Raw genomic sequence first — 21,676 nt, forward strand, 5'->3', positions numbered from 1 at the left:
CGCTCACAGCTTCTAAAATGCTTCGACTAAGAAGAACTAAGCAGTTAGTCGTTGTAAGTTGTACTATGCCAAGTGATGTAATATGGTCAAATAAGCACATGGAAATTTGTTAGTCCGTCCAAAAGCGCGCTAGTGCGGTAAGCTTTGGGGGAAAATGACGATGCCTCTTCACATATTTTTCTCACCACCAGCACTCTCGTCCGTCCAGTCAATTAATGAGCCATGGCTGCGCCTCGACTGCCATTCCTCTATCCGCAGCTCTTCCGCTCAGCCAGGCCATACGAGGCTGGTGCCCGTTCGCTTCGTTTCCAACGGTCTGGTTTCCATGCCACTCCGCAGCGCAAGCAAGATACAGTTGCCCCTCGTCAAGGACAATCGCTAGAGTCCAAGCTACCTCCACCCGCGCAAAATAAGAAAAATCCAGTCAAAGAACCCCTCGAACCACCGTTGAAGAAGAGCCTTGCTTCCAAACCTCAAAAAGACAGTGCCCAGGGCACGAATTCGGGACCCGAGCGCAGCAACAGCAAACAAAATGTGAATGACGAAAAAAACGATACTGCTGCTAAGGCTTCAAAAACTGCAGGCAAACCACAAAATGAGACGCAAACATCGGATAATAATGCCTCGGCCAAGTTGTCACGAGAGATGCCACCACCTCAGAATCCGATGGACGCCGTTCTTCAAATGCCACCGCCCTCCGAAATGGGACTTGCGAGATTGTCGCCAGATGGACATGGAATACCGCACTTACAGCCCGCGCCGTATATTCACCATTTCGATACGTATACTCTAGTCAAAAACCTTGAGGAGGGTGGGTTCAGTGAGGAACAGGCTGTCACAGTTATGAAAGCCATTCGGGGAATTCTGCAGGAAAAGCTGAAATTGGCCGAGAAGACCCTCACGTCTAAATCAGACAGTGAAAATGAGGAATATCTATTTAAAGCTGCTTGTTCAGAGCTTCGGTCATCATTACAAGCTTCAAGGAGTCTGGAAGTTGAGCGCCAGCGAACGTCCGGAACACAACTGCAACATGAAGTGGACATCCTGAATCTCCGAATCAGTCAGGAATTGGCAAAGTTGAATGATGAACTGAAAGGCATGTGGAATGATCACAAAATGACCACCAGGGAGCTACAGCAGAGTCAGGACACCGGCATCCAGGAACTCAACTATAAGATTGCCGTTTCACTAGCAAGTGACGGAAAGAGCGAGACTGAAGGGTTGAGATGGGTTCTGACGAGACGTGCCGCCTTGACCATCGCTTTCAGTGCCAGTAAGTCTACAATTTGCACACAGAATACTTGGAAACCAGAAAAAGATTTGGATGGCATACTAATCACGCTCTTCCGTTCATAGTGATGGCTATTGCATTTCTAAAAGTCTACTCTACTCGGACACATGAGATAGAAAGGAAACAGGCTGCTGCAAAGGAAACTGCCAAAGCCGAACCGGTGAAAGACGCCGCAGTTCAGACTGAACCGTCGCTCTCCGACACACTAGTGAGTGAGTCGTTGGGATGATCTAATAGACCGTTGTTCTGTGGCTACATGTTCCTGGTGTTGTTCAACCCATATGACAGACGGCATGCGTGATACCCTATAGACTTTTTTTTGTAGATTTTATACGATGGGCCATTTCGTCGGTTTAGATGCATACTGCGTACTATATCGTACTACTCCGAAAGAGTTTAGTTGCTGCACAATTCCCCAGATCCGCTCCCGCAGTTTAATCAATCGTAAGATCCCCCGGCCCGGAAGCTTAACACTCCAAATACTTCTTTGAACTTTCTCCTCGTGGACAGTTGCAACAGCAGAGGAACAAGAGACGTGCCTATCGCAATGCATCTGATCACCCGACAGAGGCGCAACGCCCAGAATGCATCGACAGTCTCTCTACTATTCTTCTTCTGCTTCCCCCTCATCGCGTCCGCCGAATCCTGCGCTGGCGTCCTCCTACAGACCATCGCGACGCGCTGGGATTCACTCGGAAGCGCATACCAGCACGAAATATGCGACCGCGGCTGCCAGCCCGTGATGTCCACGTGGGATGAATGGACATACTCCAACGCCTTCCTGCCGCTAATCGACACCATGGCGAAAGAAATGTCGCTCTCGGACAAGTTCAAGTCCACGTTTACGCGCATCGGCCAGGACATCGCGACATCCACCAAGAAAGAATGCAGTGCGTTGTTGGCGCCCGGTCAACATTTCTGTACTACTAGTGGAGGAACGCCCGACGGCGATAAGTTGGCGCAATGGAACCGTTGTTTCAAGAAGCAAGCTGCTCGGGAAGCTTCTAAAAATGCGTTTACGATGCTCAAAATGGTGTCTGGTGAGATCTGTAAAGGTTCAGCGTATAAGTATCTGTCGGATGATGAGTTGTGGACGCAGATCCTGCCGGAGTATATGAGGAAATATTCGAATACTTGTCAGGCTCGGGCTCGGGCTCCAGATGTTCGCGCAGAGGTTGTTCCCAACGTGGCGCAAGATAAAGAGAAAGTGCCGAAAGATGAATTATGATTGTCATCTCATGATTACCTTGAACGTTGAAAGGGATTCATGCCAACAATGGTTACAATCATTGTCACTTTACACTAGAATACGGCACATTTTATGTGTGTACATGTGTGCAAACAAGACTATAATGTATATACTGTATTTATTTTATTCAAGCCTACCAACTAGATAAGTAGAACATCAATCATAACTCATCATCACCACAAACGTAGTCGGACTCTAAAACTAAAAGTCGAAGCGTAATGCAATACTAGGCGCAGCTTTCTGCTCCTGCGCTGCAGTATCCTTAACTTCGCCGGAAGGAGGACCAGCGCTGCGGAGAATGTCCTCCACAAGAGATTTTCTCTCTGCGTCCATGGTGGCCACAAGGGTACGGAAAACCAGTGGGTCTAGCTTTCCGATTTCCAAAAGCCGGGTAGCGATCTCTTGATAAGTCGATGTCCCCTCTGTTTTGGCGCGCACGAGAAGTGTTGACATGACCAGAGGAATAGCTGTCGGCAGTTTAGAGCTTGGGAAAGCCGTAGGGCTACTGATGAGCGAAACTAGTGTCTGTGAGATCGACGCTCGCGAGTTTTCTGGATCAATTGGAGGTTCTCCTTGATCATCCGGAACCCCTGCGACAAAGGCAATAAGCCGTGGAAATAGGTACCGCATAATCATCGAATCTGTAGTGGATATTGGCCCGCTCCTAAGGAGCACCGAGCGGATACACCCTGCAGCGACACTGGCGAGCCCAACATCCTGCAGACAGTCTAAGTATTGCTCAAGCACCCGGGCAATTAACGGATCTTGGGGTGGAATAGCATGGCTGATAGTAGTGAGGACAATAGTCATGGCGAGAAGAGTGTTCTTTGCACAAGGAAGAGAAGTCTCCGATTCCCGGCGCTGCGCAATTTTTAGTGTGGTAAGAAATCGTGTCAAGCAACCACGCACTTGCAGTGAGATGGCCTCAGTGATCGGTGTATTCTGCGAGCTCATGCCCTGGATGAATCTTCGAAATATAGGGAGCGCATGCGGAACAACTTCAGCCTGACACATCCCGGTGGCAAGTATCGTGCTAAAGATATGCAAAATACAGGCATGAAGATCGTGTTGTATAACTGAAGGAAAAATCGCTGCTACATCGACGAGAGAAGAGAGTGCAAGGCGGATCAGAGTCAAAGTCTCGTCAGAGCTGACATTATAAGTGCGAGTGCTCGAGTCTCCAAGGTTAGGGAGCAGACCCGCTAAGACAAGGATAATATTTCTTGTAAGTTCGAAGAGCTGCTCGATATCGTCGGACAAGTTCTCTGCACGGCCTTGCCCATCTTTCGCAGACGGATGGTCAAGAGACAGGTTTCTGGCCATTTCAACAATAACAGTCTGGATGTTGTGACCCTCAGTAAGAACCAGACGATCAAGGGTATCCATAGTTTCGGAAAAGACTGCATCTTGATAAATAGCGTTTCCAGAGACCGATGGACGTAGTATCTTCCGGAGAGCTTGAAGAATTTCAAGTCTCTGCGAGGGGGAGATCGACTGATCCACTAACGCCTCAAACGCAAGGCCAAAAAGCACGAAAAAGAAAGCAACTGGTTCATCGCGATAATTGATGCTGTCGCCCTTCCCTACTGGTGAAACTTCATTTGTTTGAGCTTCGTCTTCTTCATCTTGACATTGGGTATTGGACTTATTATCCAGGGCATCAAAAACGAAGTCGCTGTCTTTTTCAACCAAGCTTGCAATCGCATCAACGAGATTCAGCCAAGTATCTTGATAGTACTACCACCACTCAGTCAATACGATGTCTCGGTATAAGATGCGCGGTCCAGAAATACTTACGTTGAGCAACGTCTCTCTATTCAGGGCTGCATAGACTTCATCAAGATCCCCAGTCGATGGAGTACCAAGGCTCCCTGATATGTCCGGCTCGAAACGTAGGCGAGCAAATTCTTGTAGCGAAGAAAGCCACAATGGCGTCAGCATAGCGGTATATGGCTGAACAATATCAACTAGATACTGTTGCTCAAGGCTCGCCATTTGCAATCGCGCCCAAGCCGAGAAAAGAGCCATCTTAACCATAACTCTTGCATTGGAATTCAGGCCTTTCAGATCACCAATCTCAGTGACGTTTGAATTATCTGAAAGCAATTAGTGATTCAGTTACAGAAGTATAGAAAGGTTCCTTTCTTACTAGCAAACTGTTCCAAGCCGACAACCAGCAATCGGAATATTCTGCCCATCCGATCTACATTGGTGACAATGCCTGCAGCAACAAACGTGCCACATACGTTGATAGCTTCCGAGGCTAGGTCGGGAGACGAGTCGGCTGCAAACGCTGGTGTTAGAGCTGATCCGATTTGTGCTTGGTATTGTTCTAGTAGAGAAGCCTCCGAGAAATCTGGGTCGGGCGTTTTGCCGAACATCTATTAAATTTCTTGGTTAGCAGATTTTTTCTTCGGAAAGAGCAAGCAAAACCTGGTAATATACATTTAAGACTTGATCGAGAATCTTAAGACCCCAAACTCTTAGCTCTACTACATTTGCTGTGGATGCAGAGAAGGCCATACGGACGACGTCGCCAATCTTTTGCTGAAGAGCAACCTCCGCAGGAATGGTCTGGTCTGGAAGGATCTTATCATTCACCATTAAAAGAAGGTCGCTAAGGCAGATAACAGCGAAGTTACGTGTTTGCCATTTGAGTAACTCCTGTCCGACAGCAGCATTGTTGTCCGCATCTTCCTGGTCTCCGCCAGCAACAGCAGAAGCAAAGCCAGCAACTTCATCATCTGCCATCTCGGTCGCAGTAGCCACTCGTGCAAGCCTCTTTGGTTGTACATCATCTAGTTTAGCCCGAGTTTTGGTGAGCACATTATGCAAACGCTGAATCCAGAGCTGAGTATGAGAAAGCCCGCTCTGCTGCAACCAATTGCGAATCAAGCTTCGCAGCGACGTGCTTTCTGGGGAGTCATCCAAAGCAAACCAGATCTCATCTTCTAGAGTGGAAGTTGCGGTTCCTAAAACCGACTCGGCATCCCTTTTCATCAGATTGTCTAGTCCACGAATTGCAGCCTCCCGCATCAGCGAACTCTTCGAGGTGAGTCCGGCCTGCAGTCGTTTGAGATATGCCATCAAATCCACGTGAGTCGGTGCATATAGAGAGAGATGGTCCAAGCACCGAGAGCTTTGTGTTTTCAATGCACGAGATTCTTCTAGTTGAAATTGACGGACTAGTGTCAATATAAGGTTGCGAGTCTTCGTGATGTCTTGTAGGTCGGGCCCCAAGACATTGATGAGAGAATCAACCGAGCGACTGATGAGGAAAGGAGTGGGAAAGGACACTTCGAGATTCGAGGTGGCTAGTGACGCCGCTTCTTCATTATGGGTGTCGGCCACATAGAGCTGCGCAAGCATGCCCAGTGAACTAGATGCGTAAGGCGAAAATGTCAAACCAGCTGATTCCGCAACCCTTTCCAGACCATCCAATGCCCAGAAATGCACAACTGGGTGAGGATCACTGCATAACGACATAAGAACACCGACAATTGTCTTTAAGTGAAATCCCGCGGCCATGCCACCAACTCTTGAGTGAATGCAGCCCAGAGCTGCTGCGCATCCTGCTCGTGCGTTGGGTTCGCGATTATCGACGATAGTGTCAACAAGCCAGTTGATTTGATTGTTTGTAAACGTATTTCCCGCACTATTGCATAGTCTTCCAAGTGCTTCAAATCCGATCGTCCGGATTATTGCGTCAGGATCCATGACGAATTTCTGGATGAAAGTTAATTCCGGACTTGGATTTCGATCGAATTGATTCACTAGACTTACCTGTAAGAGCTCTTGGATGATCTTACCCGTGGACGGTGCGATATTCCCCGCAGGCGCAAATGTTTCCTTAACGGCAACTTTGAGAGTATGTAATAAAGCCACAGCAATATTGATAGTCATAGCAACCTTCCGGCCAGGGTTTCTCTGTAAGCTCTGAGAGGATAGCAGCGTGACAATTTGTTCAACGCTGCTCTCTTGTACCTTTGGTCCTTGTAAGGGCAACGCAACTGCAAAAAGACTTATAGCGGCATTTACAGCCTCTGTGACCGGAGGGTCTGTGTTGGACGATAGAAAGCCGTCTCGCGCACCATAAAGAAGCACAGAATCGTGCTCACTGGCTTGGCAGATCGGGAAATTCAGCTGCAAATGTCAGTAAACTGCCCGGGTATAAAACGGGATTCAACTTACAATATCGTCGATTTCCTGATCAGTAGAATCGTGAGCAATCCACGCAGTGCTTCCTCCTGCACGTTTTCCAGTAAGTGTTTCGTTAACATATTCTCGTGCTAGGCCTGTGACCCCAAATCCAAAGTTATCCCAAAGATCCCAAAGGCCCTCGAATTGGCCAGTTGAAGTAGCAATTGAGCTCTCGATGGGATTGGGATGCACGATCTCAGGGTCTGCAAAAGAGGATATGGCTATACTGAGAAGGCTGGACTGAGAGACTATTTCTGCATGGCCGGTATGAGGGATTTTCACTAGTTTTGTAAAACATTGGAGCACACGACGCCGAACCATGACCACGAAATCGTGCATTTGCAGAGAGGGATAAAGGCGCTGCGAAATATCCTCTGCCGTTTTTGGAAGGGTCATCTCATCTAGAAAAGTAACTGTATTTTGTAGCATTGTAGCAATACGCCTCGCGCCATCGGCTGTAATTAATTTAGCATTGAATTCAAGGAAGGAAAGCATGGAGCCCAGTGCGCATTCTCTAACATGCGCGAGGAAGCTCATCTCTAACAGTCCTTGTTCAGCTGTATTTGCCTTACCCAGAGGCTTGGGAAGAGCATTTCTCCATAAAAGCATCAACTGCGATAAATGAATCTTGACGAAGCTAGGTCCCAGAGGCATTAGGCCTCCGATGAGAATCCACGCGACTTGAATCTTAGTGCTCGCAACTCGGAGTTCGGAACTGCCACTGTTTTTGAGAAGATCAGTTGCCTGGGATAGAACACGCGCAAAGACATCGACTGATCCGTAAAGAGGCTGCAAGCGAGAAGTGCCCAACATAGAAGATAGGCCATTTGCGAATCCGAGACAGCGCCGAGATGATGAACGTGGTGTTGCTAATTGACCGATTTCTCTATTCAAGGTATTCGAGCAAATTGTCACACACGATATCAACTGATTTGGGCAGGCTAGCACAAAGTTACGCAGGCAATGAGCTGTCTGGACTTGCACGGTGTAGCTGGGATGTGGCAGGACTTGAATGAGGGTTTCGCGGCAGGCGTCAGCTAAAGACGTTACGGCCGAGCCCAGTGACAATATCAGGGAAGAGAGAGCACTTAACGTGCTGGCAAGAGTATGCTTGCTTGGTTCTTTTCTCTCCTTAATCACCTGGGGGTAATCTTTCAAGATCGAGTTAATGAGCCAATTGGCAGCATTCAATTGACTATTCTCTCGCAAAAGTTCGCGGCCAACCGTATCCTCGAGGATATTCTTGATAAATCTTCGAGTCATCAGGAGTCGAAAACGGTTGTATGTGATTGTGGGATGATTCAGTAGAGTAACGAGAAGATGCGAAGCGATTTGACCGTATCGCTCCTCTACAACGTTCTCCCCCAGGTTTCGGATGACATATTTGTAACAAACAGCTATGCCAGCTCGGGCTCTATTTCCAGTCGAGCTGCGCACGTACTGAGAAGAGAGTTGCCCCAGGATGTCAGAGAGCGACAACGATAAGCGCGGTTCGACCTTTTTGGCAGAAGCAGCATCCAACTCCGCTGGCTCGTCCTCATCAGCATCAGCTCCTTTTGGCGGAGGCTTTTTTGATTGTCTTTTGGCTTTCTTCGATTTCGCTGTTGGCGGAACGCCTGTCTGTGGCGAATAGCTCTTAACCAGAGCCCTTGCTAAACATGACGCGGCGGAATGTCTCACTGGCGCAACAGGGTGGTCGATGACTTTCCAGACTAGCGTCTTCAAATTGTCGCAATCATTCTGATTATCGAAATAAGTGGTCGTCTTCAAGAGTTGTTCGAGACACCGGCAAGCATTTATTTGAACAAGAGTCGACTTATCACTGGAAGCCGCGTTTCGCGCCTGTTTCCATATGTCTCGTGCTATCGGTTCTTCAATGGGACCACCGAGGCCACCAACTACCTTTCCTAGTGTAGCGAAAACCGCACCGCGGGCCCCCGTATGATTGCTGCTAGATTTAAGCAGTTTAAAGAGTCCTCCTACTACGGCGCTTGCATGACTGTAGGCACTATCTCCCGCATTGGCAAACACTTCTCCTAGACAATGCGCCGCGGCGAGCTTGGTCTTGGGCTCGACGCTCTTTCCACCATTGACTATAGCGAGTAAATCGAGAACTGTGTCATATAGTGGAATGCGATCTCCTTTGCCTAGGATTGTTCCGAAACATTTGCCCAGATTGTTACGGATAACTCGTGTGACGGTTGGTGCGCTTAGGTTGATGATCTTGAAGAGCTCTTGTTTGAGGGAAGCCTGTTCAGACGAAATTTCCTCCTTTGTAAGGTTCGACACATGCTGGACGAGCTCAGATGTAAAAGTCAATAAATAGAGATCCTGTTGTTCGGATGGAAGGGCATGAAGTTTCTCAACGTCGAGCTCGGTGCGGCGTGGCTCTTGGGGTTGTTTCTCTGCGGAAGCACCTGAGGCGGGAGCGGGCTCAGGGGCGGACATTGAGTGTAGAGTACTGCCGGAAGATGCTGGAGGAACCCAATCCCCCAAGTCTTTTTCCGGTCGCGTGGAGGATGAGCCAGAGGGTTAGGAAAATAATATTCAAGCCAAGAGTAGAACATCACCAGCGTGAGTTGTAGTTACTCTTCCATTTGGTGTAAATAATTACGTTGCGGAACGGATAAATCTCGGCCCGATGCAGTTGGTAAGGTACTCCAAAAATGTCAAGATATATATGGCTTGCCAACCTCAGGCTCTGCATCATGGCAAGCGCATTTGGCATTCGCCTGGCCCGTAGGCCTGGCCTGCACACAAACTGGGTCTGCAATGCATGTCGGGCATTTTCCATGTCAGCAGCGGATCAATCAGGACACAGCCGGTGGTCAACAATCAAGCACGACAAAGCGAAGAATGACAAGGCGAAGAGCAAAGAACGGGGAATATTGACCCAGGAGCTTATCAATGCATCGCAACGTAAGTCCTAAGATATTTCTGAACAGGATTCTTACATTGCTGCTGACACGGATATAGTATGGGGACCCGATCCGAAAAATAATCCGCGTCTACAACTTGCAATAGCAAGAGCGAAGCAATCACAGATACCAAAAGCCACAATAGAAGCGGCAATCGCTCGGGGCCAAGGTGTCTCAGCTTCAGGGCAAGCTCTCGAGGCGGTTACAATCGAGGCCATGTTGCCTGGAACTGTTGCCGCCGTTATCGAGTGTATGGCTGAGAACAAGGCTCGTGTTTTGCAAGATGTCCGATTCATGATTAAGGATAACGGTGGTAACGTGACGCCGACTACTTATCTCTTCGAGAAGAAGGGGAGGTTGGTATTTGAAAAGAAAGAAAACACCAATCCAGACGACTATTTAGACCAAGCAGTCGAGGCAGGCGCAACAGACATAGATACGGATGCCGAAGGAAGGCTTGTTGTATATACCGAACCAACGGCAACCAAATTGGTGGCAGAAGCTATGTCAAAATCCACTGGCCTGGTTATCGAGCAATCACAGATTATTTGGGATCCGATCAAAGACACGATGGTCAAAGTTGAAGATCAAGAGCAACTCGGCCAGCTTGAGGAGATCCTAGCTGCCCTGCGGGAGGACTCAAGCGTTCAAGGCATTTATTTAAACACGATACTCTAGAGCAGGACCTTGTTGTTTTAGCATATGCTTTGTTGGGAAACTCTCTTTAGGGAAGATCATCTCGTCTTTTCAAAGACATGTATTATACATACAAAATGGCATTATCTGCATCGGCGTCGTTCGCGATTTACTCTTTTAGATACCTAGTAATGTACATATTTGAGCAACCTTACATAAACACGAGGATATTTCACGTCTCCTTGCGCAGTGCTTTCATAGTACTTCTCATCAACTTTCCAATTCCATCACTGCCCATGTCATCAAACCAATCCAGCATTTTCAATCTGTATTCATGCCAAGTTAATTTGACCCCGTCCTCTTTCTCAAGCGTGGTCAACGTTTTTTGCGTGACCGGTTTCCTGATTGTCGGCTGGTCATGGCGTTCTATGCTTTGTTCCTCAAAGGTGGCAAAGCATGCTGCTGAATGGTTCGCCAGTGCAACATGATAGCTCAGAGAAAACATAAGCCCAAGTGAATGGTTGAATGCTGGTCCCTCGGACCGTCCTCTGCTGCGTTGTTTTAATAATTCATTCGAGTCGTCAATATACTCAATCAAGGCATTTTTAGTCACCTGGGGTATCAAACAGCCATGGGCGTTTTGATCCTCACTATTCAGTGCCCGATTTCTCCAAACAAGGTTGCACAAATCCATGATGTACCCGTTGTAAAGGCCAACCATTTCAGGAGCATAAAAGCCCCCTGTAGACTTGGCTGGTGACTGCAGTGTTTGAGACGTCAATGATGATTCAAAAGAATTTTTATAAGTGGCGAGAACGCTGCATAAGCGTGATATCTGAGCAAGATTGGAGGTAAATGCCAGACTGTAGATTGCTGGAGATAAAGGCACTGTTAAACGGATTTTGCCATTGTTAGATGCGTGTGAATAAAGCTCCGCCAGATCAGAGTAAAGGTCGAGTATACTCGTCGTCACGGGCCTGGATTCCTCAGCATCGGGGTTTTGTGCTAAAGTAGGAATCTCCATGAGCGATAGCAACAGAAACTCCGCATGGGTGACAAGAGCTACCAAAGGTTTGAAACCTCCAGTGGTGAAGGAAGGACTTCCTGCTCGTAGATCTACTCCCCACTGCCGAATCAACTTGGCGTAAAAGTCGAGGAGGCTAGTCCGAGATGAAGAGATATGGTTTAACATGGCAGTATCCAGTCGATCCAGGTAGTCTTTGCGCAGTTCGTCGTAGGAACTTTTTGGAATAAATCTCATAATTTCCAAGATCTCTTCTCGATAGTCCCGCCCATTCCAACCCTGGAGGTAGCTTTTGAGAAATGATTGCATTGCGTCAGGCAGTTGCTGGGTTCGTTAGTTATAATATTTAATGCGCGTGCTTCTGATTTGTTATTCTCACCTTCGTGCTTCGAACATATTCAGAGACGGCTCCTAGAACGTAGCGAAGAGCTTCGGACTCGTTGGAATCGGGAAGCTTTGCCAATTCAGCTTCATCCTTCAGAAACGCCACTAACCAATCTTCTAGTCGATGTCTAGCAATATCGGGCCCAACTATTGCCATATATTTCTGTGCCATGCGGTCATCTAGCACCGAGACTATCTGGTTTGGTAACTCGATTTTGTCCAAGCGTTCTACAAAGTTATCCACATCCCTCAGTTCTTCTAGAGACGTGTATTCAGGCTTCACTCGTGATGTTTGAACATCTGGAATGACACCAGAGATTTTGCTTCGCTTGGACACACCACGCCTGACGGCTTGAAAGCTGTTATATTCTGTCCTGAATTGGACCCTGTTCCTGCTCCGTTCCTGTAATTGCCTGACTTTGGCCGTCCATTCAGGATCAGGATGTTTGAAAAAGAATTTCACACGCCCCAATTCTCCAATGATGATATCTGGGTAATAGTTTTTGAATACTCTCAATAAAGCCGTGAGCTCTTTTTCGTCATCCCCTGCATTTCGCAAGAGTTCCATGATGGCTTGAATTCTGAAGGGCTTGACGTGCCGACGACGAGTTATCATAGACAGCATATGACATAGTGGGCGCCTCAGGCTAATCATATCAAGCATATCAAAAAGTACCGCGTAGAGCCTCGGAAGATGCGCTTGGTCCTCGAGAAACTCGTAAACAAGTAACAGCCATTGCAGGAGTAACGTCTGCGTGGCAGGGGAAGGTTTGAGTTTACTTGGCCCAAGGCTGCATATTACTTTTGTCACAACGATCGAAGATACACTTTCTTGAGGATATAAATTCTTGATCAGCGTGGTGATTGTTGTCTGATCCAAGTGGTTTGGCTTGGTGAGGACATCGATTAATTGTTCCAAGACATCAATTGGAATACCAACATCATACGCGTCGGAGGCAATGTCACTGGCCAATTCTTTGACGCTCGTATGTCGTTGCTTTGGTGGCACAAAAGCAACTGTACCGGCATGTCAGCCAGGTCTAGGTAATAACCCTACATCTATTTGGCAAGGGAGAAAGTTACCGGCCTCCAGATGATCCACGCTATTTCGTAGATTTTTCAGCTGCGCCTGGATATCTCCAAATTGTTCGCTAACTAGGTACAGAATCAGTATGATTGATTGCCTTCGTGAATTGGGTTGTTTGCACTCACCCGGGCTGGCAATAGAGGAGCTCATCGTTCATCCAACGCTGAAGCGGTTACGTTCATCTGCAGAACTTATGCGACGCGTAATATGCAGAAGCAAATGTATAGCTGCATTCAAAATGCCTTCTGTATGATGAAAACAGTCTGTTGATGAATATAATTTCATGATGCTGTCTGTCTACGGCCGACGCGTCGTTATTTCAGGTTCCCGCCCAACCAATCAGAGCGCCGCATGCTTGGACACCACCAAAGTCTGGTCTATTCATTTACTTCTTGCTTTTATAAAACAGGGAGATATTAGGGGGGAAATTACGCCTTCGAAATTGTTTTTCACTCTTTTTATTAGAAAAGCAGCTAGGAGTTCCTGGTGAAATAAAAACCGTCGACTGGGACTAAACCACAACAGGCAGAAAGGCCCTTTATATATGGTGCATCTATCGGTTATAAGATGGAAATGAGATATAAGATATATATAACTACTTCCGCTTGCGTGTCGATGCACCGGCGACTTGAGAAGCGCCAGTTGACTTTGTCGCCTTGACAGTATCGGAAAGGACTTCCTCCTCAACCTCGTCGTCAGATTCGCCGCCCTGGCCAAACTCGTTGACACGCTTATAGTCGACTTTGTATTTGTAGCTTTGATAGACCCAGACGAAAAAGATGATATCATCTCTGAGGGTACCAATGCGGTACAACCATGGCATCTTAACAGTGAAGGCAAAGAGGTCATCAATGAAGGTGTTCAGGAACTTATACATCAAAGCCCTTCCTGGCATATGGGCAACGGACTGATAGGATGTTAATAATGGAAGCAACGCGTGAAAGGATGTTTGTACTCACCTTGAGACGGTAGTTAATATACAGACTAGGCACCATCATCAGGAAGCCATAGGTGTAGACACTGCCTACCAGGGTTTCAATGATGAAGGAGTACCAAGACTTGTGAGTTTCATAGACCAGGGAGTAGATAGCATATGCCACCAACAGGGGAATAGCAATGATGTAGAGATATTTGAAAGCGATCTCATCGTACTCTTGAGTCTTCTTCTCCGTTTCGCTAAGTTTGTGTTTATCCTCGAATGAGACCATATAAGGCAGGAAAGACCAAAATGAATTCTGTGGAGGAGGTCGAAGGCGAACATCCACCATTTTCGTGACTTTCCAGGCTTCAAGAAGGATACCAAATCCCTGGCTAGCAAGAACCATCCAAGATGTGTTCTCATTGTTGTCAATCAGGTAAAGGAAAATAACAGCCTGCATGAAAATATTGGCAATGATAGTGCGGACAGAGGTGCCAACGTTGTCCTTCTTCTTGCGCCAATGAGACTGTAACAAAGAGTCAGCATTTCGAGATGGAATAAATGTATAGAGAGGGGCATTTCTTACGATATCATTCTTGAAAGCAAGAGTCTCAAAGATCATGTGCAACACACTGACAATAGCGGTAGTGCCGAGCAGGTAGACATTAGTGTCCAGAAGCACTTCCTTGATCATCTCGAACTCATTTCCATCACCGCCACCCGGGACTGGGTTTCCGTTAGCCGCATTGCGAGCGTTCTGCTTTGCGACTTCATCCATGCTAGCCATAATATTGAATTTCCAGTTGCTCAGATTATTCAACACTATGCGAAGAGGCAAGGTTTCAACAGTGGAATTGAGTTCGGTCATGTGTGTTTTGAGCTGCCAAAATGTGTTTAGATAGACGACAGGGTAGTACCAGGTGTTTTGTCCAGTTATATCACGCGCACCAGTGCTTTCCAGGTGCACATTCTGGCGGACTGCAGGATGCATTTGCTGGTAGTTTGCTACGCCAAAATCAGGGATCACCGAAACCGTGAAGTTGGGGTGATAGTAAGAAGCAATCGAGTACTTTGGCGTATTGTCCTCCTCAACCTCGGGAGTCTCGTCGGGGTTTGCCAGGAGATTCTTGCGCTTCGCAACCTTCTTCTTTGGAAGGTACTGATTCAAGGGACGAAGAAAGTGGACGGCACTCTCGGGACTGTAGTCCTTGGCTGCAGGATCGAGCTGGTGGCCGCTTAGGGCAACGTAGAAATGGGCCCAAAGAGTGCCATTGAGTTGCACCTCCTTCGGCACTTTGAAAGTGGTATCGACTTCACGGTTCTCGCTCCAGTTGCCCATGTTGAATGCCTTTTCCTCCATTATAAGGGAATCCTGCGGCACGGTGGACAGCGGGGGCATGCGAGTTGATGCAGAGACGTAAATGCTGATATCCAGGGAGCTGTTGGCGGGCCATATGGGGGCAATGGCATTAGGAATTGCATTGTAGTTTTCGATCTCACTGCGAGCAGGACGGTCGACATAAGCAGGGATTTGCGTTGCTTTCCCAGGGGTAGTTCCTGCATTCGGGCCGTCATTGTTTCCCATAACCTGTTTCATCGCGAATTGGATGAAGAAGAAGATTGCCAGGCCCTGGATTATGCTCCTGAAGCTGAACTTTGCGAAATGTTAGCAGATCTGTCCTGTTTGGAAAGAGGATCCTGGTCTAACTCACGCCGGACTCCGGCTCCTCCTGCTGCTGCTGTCTCTGCTCCGGCATCTTGGCTGCGATGATAGTGATCCGAGGAAGACAGAGGGCGAGAGGACGTTGAAGAAGAAGTAGGGAAGAGGGCGGAAGAAGCTCACGGAATATCGCAGGCCGTTGACACATGCGCTAGGCCCGGCGTGTGTGATTGGCTGGCTTTGGCGCTTGCGGTTTCTCGCATGGCCCACGTTCTGGCCGAGCTCGACACCTTGAATTTGAGGCTCAACCCGAGTATTATAATGCATACATCCATCCGTCGCTTTTAAACCCATCAACCACAGCCATGACCCAATGCTCTGTGTAGTGCGGTGCGGTGCTAGGCAACGAGCTTCAGCAGGGAAATGACGCCCTGCTATCCCTCATGACAGACTCCAAGCTGCCATTCCCCCCACACAGGGAACATCGAGTATGGCTGATTTCCTCGGGCGACAACCCGATAGGGCTGACTGTAGCTCGCCAGCTCCTTGCTCATGGAGACTGTGTGGTGAGCGGGTTGGTTCCCTCGAATATTCTTCGAGACGAAGACCGCCGGGACTACTTTGAGGACTTCCTTGCGGAAGTTGAACGAAACGAGGGAAATGGGTGGAAGGATCGATTCCGCACATGCATTCTCGACGTCAGGTGCGAATCTCATTTAAATTTGACGCTTTATTGAAATTCTCGCTTATGCTCGGCATAGGAAGATGGGCGAGTGCCAGGCGGCTGTGGCAGAAGCTGTGAATTTGTTTGGCAAGCTGGACATTGTTCTATGGTGCACAAGTCAAACAGTCCTTGGGTCTGTCGAAGAACTAGCTGCTTCGGCGAGAACATTGAGTCTCGTTCGCGATCAATTTGAGACTAATTACTTTGGACCGGTGAACATCATCAAGTCGGCTCTTCCACAAATGCGTAAACAGCGAGGAGGTCACTTTCTCGTGCTAATGGGAATCAGTAAGACGACCGAAAAAGGAAACATCTGAAGAGCTTCCATTGACTTAGAGTTAGCGGCCCATCTTGGAACGCCAGGGCTAGGGGTGTATTGTGCGTCTGAATGGGCATTGGAGGGATTTTGTGATGTATAAACGGACAAAATTTCTTGAAATATTCAACTGACAGGATGGATACTGACCTGGGCATTATAGAGCATCGCCTACGAAGTCGCTCCCTTCAACATAAGAATGTCCATTCTTCAATGCAGCATGGAAATTTGTATTCTTACAAATCTCATTACCAGCGTTCCTCCAATGCTTCCCGCCTACTCCGCGACTGAGAACAATGCACCACTCTTCCGCAACATTTTAGCTAGTCTTTTTTCACAACTGCCCCAAGCAGCCCCTGATGGCTTTAGCTCCGCACCAGAACAGGAAGATATAACTACAATCTCAAACACTGGACAACTACCAACAGGACCGTTTTCGTCGCGGGAAGTTGTGTCCATGTACGCGCCGTTCAGTGTAGCGCATCTTGAAGCTCTGATATTAGAGACGGTGCATGCCATTACAGCGATAGGTGGTCATGAGAATCCGCCTTCCCGGCATATCATTGGACAGGAAGGAGTGGCAGCCGTGAAGGAGAAGTTGAAGACTGTCAGTGAGGAACTCGAGGATTTCGTTCAAGCTAGCTACTCGGTCGATGTTCATGAAAATAACAATGACGAGGACTTTAGTGGGGATATAATATGATGCTGAAAACTTGAAATTTTTTCAAGTGTATACCAATATAATCAATTCCAAGAGAGAAAAAGTAATTTATACATGGAAGAAAAAATTTTGAAAAAGTACAATGCAAGAAGAATGAGATAGCATGGTCTGCATTCCATTTGCAATGCACTCATCTTAGATAACGGATAGCCATGTGTTGGCTAGCCATGATACCATCTCATTCCTGTTGAAATTTGACATACCAAGCTTGTCGAACTTCCCACAAACTGCCCATGTCCTGATTATTTCTGTAGCAGCGAAACTCCTTCCAGGCATTCCCATTTGGCGGATTCTTAATGCGTCCATCGATTTCAAGAATCTTCTTTGTAAGAGCATTAGGTCCTGCGATATTGTGTACCTCTATTTCGAGAGACGTGGGAGAAAGTGGCAGGGTTTTTTGTGATTGAGGATTTTCGGTCTCCACTTGCGTAAGCTTATCGACCCCTGGAGAGTCCACGTCCATTGAAGTGGTGGGCTCCTTTTGCGTGCCACCTTTCGCATCTTGATCCGGGTTCAAAGAAGTGCCATTCTCTACGGGACAAGACGAAGGTTCCGTTTCTGCATCGACGGAGGCTTCCGTAGCTTCAAGAGCAGTGTTTACCGGAACTTCATCTTCATCGAGCGTTTTGCGTTTTCGTGGGCGGCCCCGACCTCGCTTCTTCGCTGTATGTTGATGATCATCGGGCAAGATTTCTGCCATTGGCTGGTCTGTAGTTGACTCATCTTCCTTGACCTGTATTTCCTCTTTGTTAATTTCTGCTTCGACATCTAGCTGAGGTCCAGGTGCATGATCAGAATTATCCGCGTCGTTGGAACCTTTGCTCGGCTCATCTTGATTTGGCTGATCGTGGGTTTTCAACGCTGCCGGTTCATCGTCATGAGATACGGGACTAATATCATTGTTCATTTGTGAGTCATCTGTGACTGCATGCTTTCCTTCATGCGTGGGATCTTTCTCTGGTTCATTAAAAGAGCACAGGAATACTCGCTGCCCGACAGGCACCAAGAAACTGAGTATTGCGCCATCGATGGCTGTGATCTATATGAACTCGTGTCAACAAACTCCCTCCAACAACCTTGACGCAGAGATAATATAATGCAAAGCTCACCTTAACCTCCTTCTCAATAACAGTCTGTTTCCCGAACTTGCGCCAATATTTCCACACGTCCCCCACCCGCACGACATCGTGTTGGATCAAGGTCTCCAACTTGACTTTGGAACTTTCTCCAGCAATGAGGCCATGGTTTATCTTCTGTTTCTGGCCCCAGAACTGCTCAAACTCTCGTTCTTTATAGTCATCAAATTTCCCCTCCGCTCGTTCCTGCACTGCTCGTCTAGCTTGTCTCTGCCAATCTGGTTTGTACCGGCCAGACTCAAGGTCGTACTGGAAATTCCGCAAGGCAGCTCGCCAGTTGTTATCATATCGTAGAAAGCTCTCAGGAAGTGGTGGAATTTTGGAATCGGGATCTTCAGGATCCGGATCGGGATTTGGATGGATGTGCGACGGTAATAGAGAGATAAGCTCTCGCTTCTCATCTTCCTCCAGGTATTCCCATGCCTTGGGATTGGAGAACAGTCTCTTTATAAGCAGAGTCAGTTCAGCGTGTGTAACTCTCCACTTTAACAGGACAAAACGGGGACAATTCCATACCACAAGATCTGCATGAACCAAAGCTGATTTGGGATTTGTCATGAGATAATCTTCCCCCCAGGGGCCTCTTTTTCGTGCCGCATTTTGTTTCGGCGTTGATGACATAGCTCTGCTGGTTTCGAGATGGGCGGCATCCCTAACTGGCTCCGCAGGAGTTTGCAACTGCTGACTGCGAGTTCTACAGTGTAATCAGCACAGACATCTCATCGTGGAATAATAATAAAAAGGTTTCCCCTCTGCAACATGGACGTGACGTCCTATACTTGAATAGAAGCACACGTACCTTGATCGGGTCTGCGGCGCATCAACAACCTGCGTGTTTGTAGTCGCGCTCACCGCCTTGCGTTTAGGTGGCATTTTGGGGAGCTCCGTATCGCCGCAATCTGGTCAGTCTGTTTACCACACCACTGACAGTATCCTAAGCTTTCGTCCTATTCCGGTCCATTGTTGAACCAAAACTAAGAAGCCAACCAAGTGGGGTAATATAAAGAGAAATAATGGTCAAATCAACGCAGATTGCGAGGCTAGATGGTGCGTGGACAGCTATCCCAGGTTGACGCAGATGGAGTACCTAGGTAGTGAGTGAGTTGTGGGTGAAATTTGGCTAACCAGCAGCGCGCAGGCCTCATGCTAGCTGCGTCTGTGGATGATGAACAGGTATGATCAATTACGATTCATCTTATTTGGGTGGCATTGTTTGTCTATGGAAAAAAGAGAGGGGGGTGCAATCTCTTGTTGGGACATTCATTGATATTAGATGTTCTCACAGGCAGAGAGCGAGTTGGCGGAAGTCAAGACACAAGCAAAGATGATTTTCAGGCGCATGAGTCGCAGTTCAGCGCGAGAAGCTAGTATTGAATCTGGACAGTACAACCTCCAGTAAGTCTCAGTTGGCGGACTCCACAACTTCATTATCCCGCATCGACTAACAAGGGGATCCTTTGAATGCAGTTACATTGTCAAAGACGACGTCTGCTTTCTTTGTATCTGTGATAAATCCTACCCGCGGAAACTCGCGTTTACATATCTCGCCGATATAGCCACCGAATTCACCACCACATACTCTTCACAACAATACCACTCCCCTAACTTGCGCCCCTACGCTTTCGTCGAATTCGACACCTTCATTCAACGAACAAAAGGAACCTACCAAAACACTCGCGCAGCTGCAAATCTCGACAAGCTCAATGATGAACTTCGTGATGTGACTAAAGTCATGACAAAGAATATTGAAGACTTGCTATACCGGGGCGACAGCCTCGAGCGCATGGGCGAGATGTCAGGGAGGCTAAGAGAGGACAGTATGAAATATCGCAAAGCAGCCGTTCGCATCAATTGGGAGTTGTTGGTGAAGCAGGTAAGATGGACAGTCTGGTCGAAGACACATGGCAGAACTTCAAGCTAACGGCGTCCCAGTACGGTCCTTTTGCGGGGGTTGGATTCATTATGCTTATTTTCATCTGGTGGCGTTTCTTCTGAGTCAAACATCCTGCCCTGCTTTCAATTATAATAATAATAATTCCTTCATATGCACATATGAACTTCGACGATCTGTATGCATAGCGATGTATTCGGTTAATGAATGCTTTTATGATGAGACGAAAAATCCGCCCTTTGGGCGAACATGTCCAGTCTCGAAGCGCCGAAGCTGGTCTGCATCAACCAATTTTGTATCAATAGAAGGAGGTTGGACCGTTATGCGCTCAAATCTCGTCTTCTTCCTCGTCAAAATCGTCTTCTTCTCCCATATCATACAGGATTCGGCCTCCCTCTCCAGGGCCGTCGCCATGTTGGGCATCAAAATATGGTAGAACGACACCTTCTCTATCACGGCGTTGGCGCTCTGTGAGCTTTAATTCAAACGTAGATCCAGGCTCGGCCTGCTCCGCAGAGACGGCATCGTCCTCTGGTCGTCTGTAAAGGGGATGATCCTCTAGCAATATGACCACCTCCTTTACCTCTTGGGGCAAATATCGGTTTGCGGGCGGCACAAAATACCATTCAACAACACCGCGGCCGCTTTTTCGCCGATGCTCCATTTCAATCACAATGCCGTCGACACGTTCCTGGCCTTTCGTTTGGTCGATCCTGCCCAGAATAACCCCCTCCTGTCGTTCTTCAAGCCCGAACACGGGTGCTGCAAGACTTCGGTCGTGAGCAGCTTTCTGTGCGAGAATATGCGACAAGGAGTGCAATTTCAAAATCGTTGTTGAAAGGTAACTCAACATTGACAGGTCAGACGGTACATAACTCTGATGCGGCTTGATGGGGACGACGTCTTGATGATACGTCACCACCAATGAAGTCTGGACGGGTGCTGAAGTGACATTCCCTGGAGCTATGAGTGAACCTAGATAGGATGGCAGATGGACATCCGGTTTACTAAGAAGGGCATTGATAGCATCGATAATAATCAGCCGCCCTGCGTCAAGTCAGCCTTATTTAACGTCCTTGTCCGAAGTTCCTCCGAAGAATTAATCTCACGTCGGTGTGAATTGCCAGAGAAAGCAGCAATCACTTCTTTGGCCACATCAGCAGGCCTTTTCCGTCGCGCAAAAATGAAGGAATCGACACCATTGGGCTTCTTTAATGTCTCAAATGAGATAAATGTGATGTGGACTTTTGAAATCTAGTTCGTCCGCTAGCGATGAGCAAGGCTAGTGTGGTAAATGGTGATTATGATATCGGCATACCTGTGCTCGTCGTATATACTCTCTGAACAAGGGGTTGGCTGGCTGCTCCAGCGAGTCCAGTACCAGGGTCAGCGGGGAAGCTGTGTCCCGCAGGCTCAGTAGCTTTGATATCAGAAGCAGATTATGCGTTCGGCGGTGAGACAGGCTATTTGCGGACGACATTGTGTTTTATTCCTTGCTCTTTTTTGGGATACGTCTATTG

General features: G+C 47.7%; 9 protein-coding genes across 9 annotated transcripts; 4 read left to right on the top strand and 5 right to left on the bottom strand.

The window, feature by feature from the left end:
- Window positions 1-222: 222 nt before the first annotated feature.
- On the top strand, window positions 223-2,519 carry UA08_01407 (hypothetical protein; the record flags this gene model as incomplete). Its single annotated transcript, XM_020261067.1, has 3 exons — window positions 223-1,273; window positions 1,408-1,499; window positions 1,860-2,519. The coding sequence occupies 3 exons, from the start codon at window positions 223-225 to the stop codon at window positions 2,517-2,519; spliced, it is 1,803 nt and encodes a 600-aa protein (XP_020122812.1).
- A 222-nt stretch (window positions 2,520-2,741) lies between these two features.
- Window positions 2,742-9,188, bottom strand: UA08_01408 (hypothetical protein; the record flags this gene model as incomplete). The annotated part of the gene is made up of 8 exons (XM_020261068.1): window positions 2,742-4,277; window positions 4,338-4,636; window positions 4,690-4,921; window positions 4,986-6,266; window positions 6,324-6,683; window positions 6,732-7,195; window positions 7,313-7,626; window positions 7,660-9,188. The coding sequence occupies 8 exons, from the start codon at window positions 9,186-9,188 to the stop codon at window positions 2,742-2,744; spliced, it is 6,015 nt and encodes a 2,004-aa protein (XP_020122817.1).
- Window positions 9,189-9,448: 260 nt separating this feature from the next.
- On the top strand, window positions 9,449-10,336 carry UA08_01409 (hypothetical protein; the record flags this gene model as incomplete). Its single annotated transcript, XM_020261070.1, has 2 exons — window positions 9,449-9,659; window positions 9,717-10,336. The coding sequence occupies 2 exons, from the start codon at window positions 9,449-9,451 to the stop codon at window positions 10,334-10,336; spliced, it is 831 nt and encodes a 276-aa protein (XP_020122818.1).
- Window positions 10,337-10,526: 190 nt separating this feature from the next.
- Window positions 10,527-12,939, bottom strand: UA08_01410 (hypothetical protein; the record flags this gene model as incomplete). The annotated part of the gene is made up of 4 exons (XM_020261071.1): window positions 10,527-11,642; window positions 11,698-12,719; window positions 12,786-12,857; window positions 12,915-12,939. 4 exons carry the CDS (start codon window positions 12,937-12,939, stop codon window positions 10,527-10,529), a joined length of 2,235 nt encoding a protein of 744 aa, XP_020123319.1.
- A 445-nt stretch (window positions 12,940-13,384) lies between these two features.
- UA08_01411 (hypothetical protein) lies at window positions 13,385-15,465 on the bottom strand (the record flags this gene model as incomplete). Its single annotated transcript, XM_020261072.1, has 4 exons — window positions 13,385-13,696; window positions 13,749-14,234; window positions 14,295-15,362; window positions 15,421-15,465. The coding sequence occupies 4 exons, from the start codon at window positions 15,463-15,465 to the stop codon at window positions 13,385-13,387; spliced, it is 1,911 nt and encodes a 636-aa protein (XP_020123318.1).
- A 346-nt stretch (window positions 15,466-15,811) lies between these two features.
- On the top strand, window positions 15,812-17,111 carry UA08_01412 (hypothetical protein; the record flags this gene model as incomplete). Its single annotated transcript, XM_020261073.1, has 4 exons — window positions 15,812-16,071; window positions 16,130-16,380; window positions 16,435-16,505; window positions 16,572-17,111. The coding sequence occupies 4 exons, from the start codon at window positions 15,812-15,814 to the stop codon at window positions 17,109-17,111; spliced, it is 1,122 nt and encodes a 373-aa protein (XP_020123609.1).
- Window positions 17,112-17,307: 196 nt separating this feature from the next.
- On the bottom strand, window positions 17,308-19,138 carry UA08_01413 (hypothetical protein; the record flags this gene model as incomplete). The annotated part of the gene is made up of 4 exons (XM_020261074.1): window positions 17,308-18,168; window positions 18,239-18,709; window positions 18,782-18,959; window positions 19,065-19,138. The coding sequence occupies 4 exons, from the start codon at window positions 19,136-19,138 to the stop codon at window positions 17,308-17,310; spliced, it is 1,584 nt and encodes a 527-aa protein (XP_020123608.1).
- Window positions 19,139-19,408: 270 nt separating this feature from the next.
- UA08_01414 (Protein transport protein sec22) lies at window positions 19,409-20,260 on the top strand (the record flags this gene model as incomplete). Its single annotated transcript, XM_020261075.1, has 4 exons — window positions 19,409-19,438; window positions 19,551-19,660; window positions 19,733-20,138; window positions 20,198-20,260. 4 exons carry the CDS (start codon window positions 19,409-19,411, stop codon window positions 20,258-20,260), a joined length of 609 nt encoding a protein of 202 aa, XP_020123611.1.
- Window positions 20,261-20,484: 224 nt separating this feature from the next.
- On the bottom strand, window positions 20,485-21,636 carry UA08_01415 (hypothetical protein; the record flags this gene model as incomplete). The annotated part of the gene is made up of 3 exons (XM_020261076.1): window positions 20,485-21,203; window positions 21,266-21,410; window positions 21,475-21,636. The coding sequence occupies 3 exons, from the start codon at window positions 21,634-21,636 to the stop codon at window positions 20,485-20,487; spliced, it is 1,026 nt and encodes a 341-aa protein (XP_020123610.1).
- Window positions 21,637-21,676: the final 40 nt, after the last annotated feature.

This window comes from Talaromyces atroroseus, assembly GCF_001907595.1.
Source record: "Talaromyces atroroseus strain IBT 11181 chromosome Unknown scaffold_1, whole genome shotgun sequence".
Lineage (NCBI taxonomy): Eukaryota > Fungi > Ascomycota > Eurotiomycetes > Eurotiales > Trichocomaceae > Talaromyces > Talaromyces atroroseus.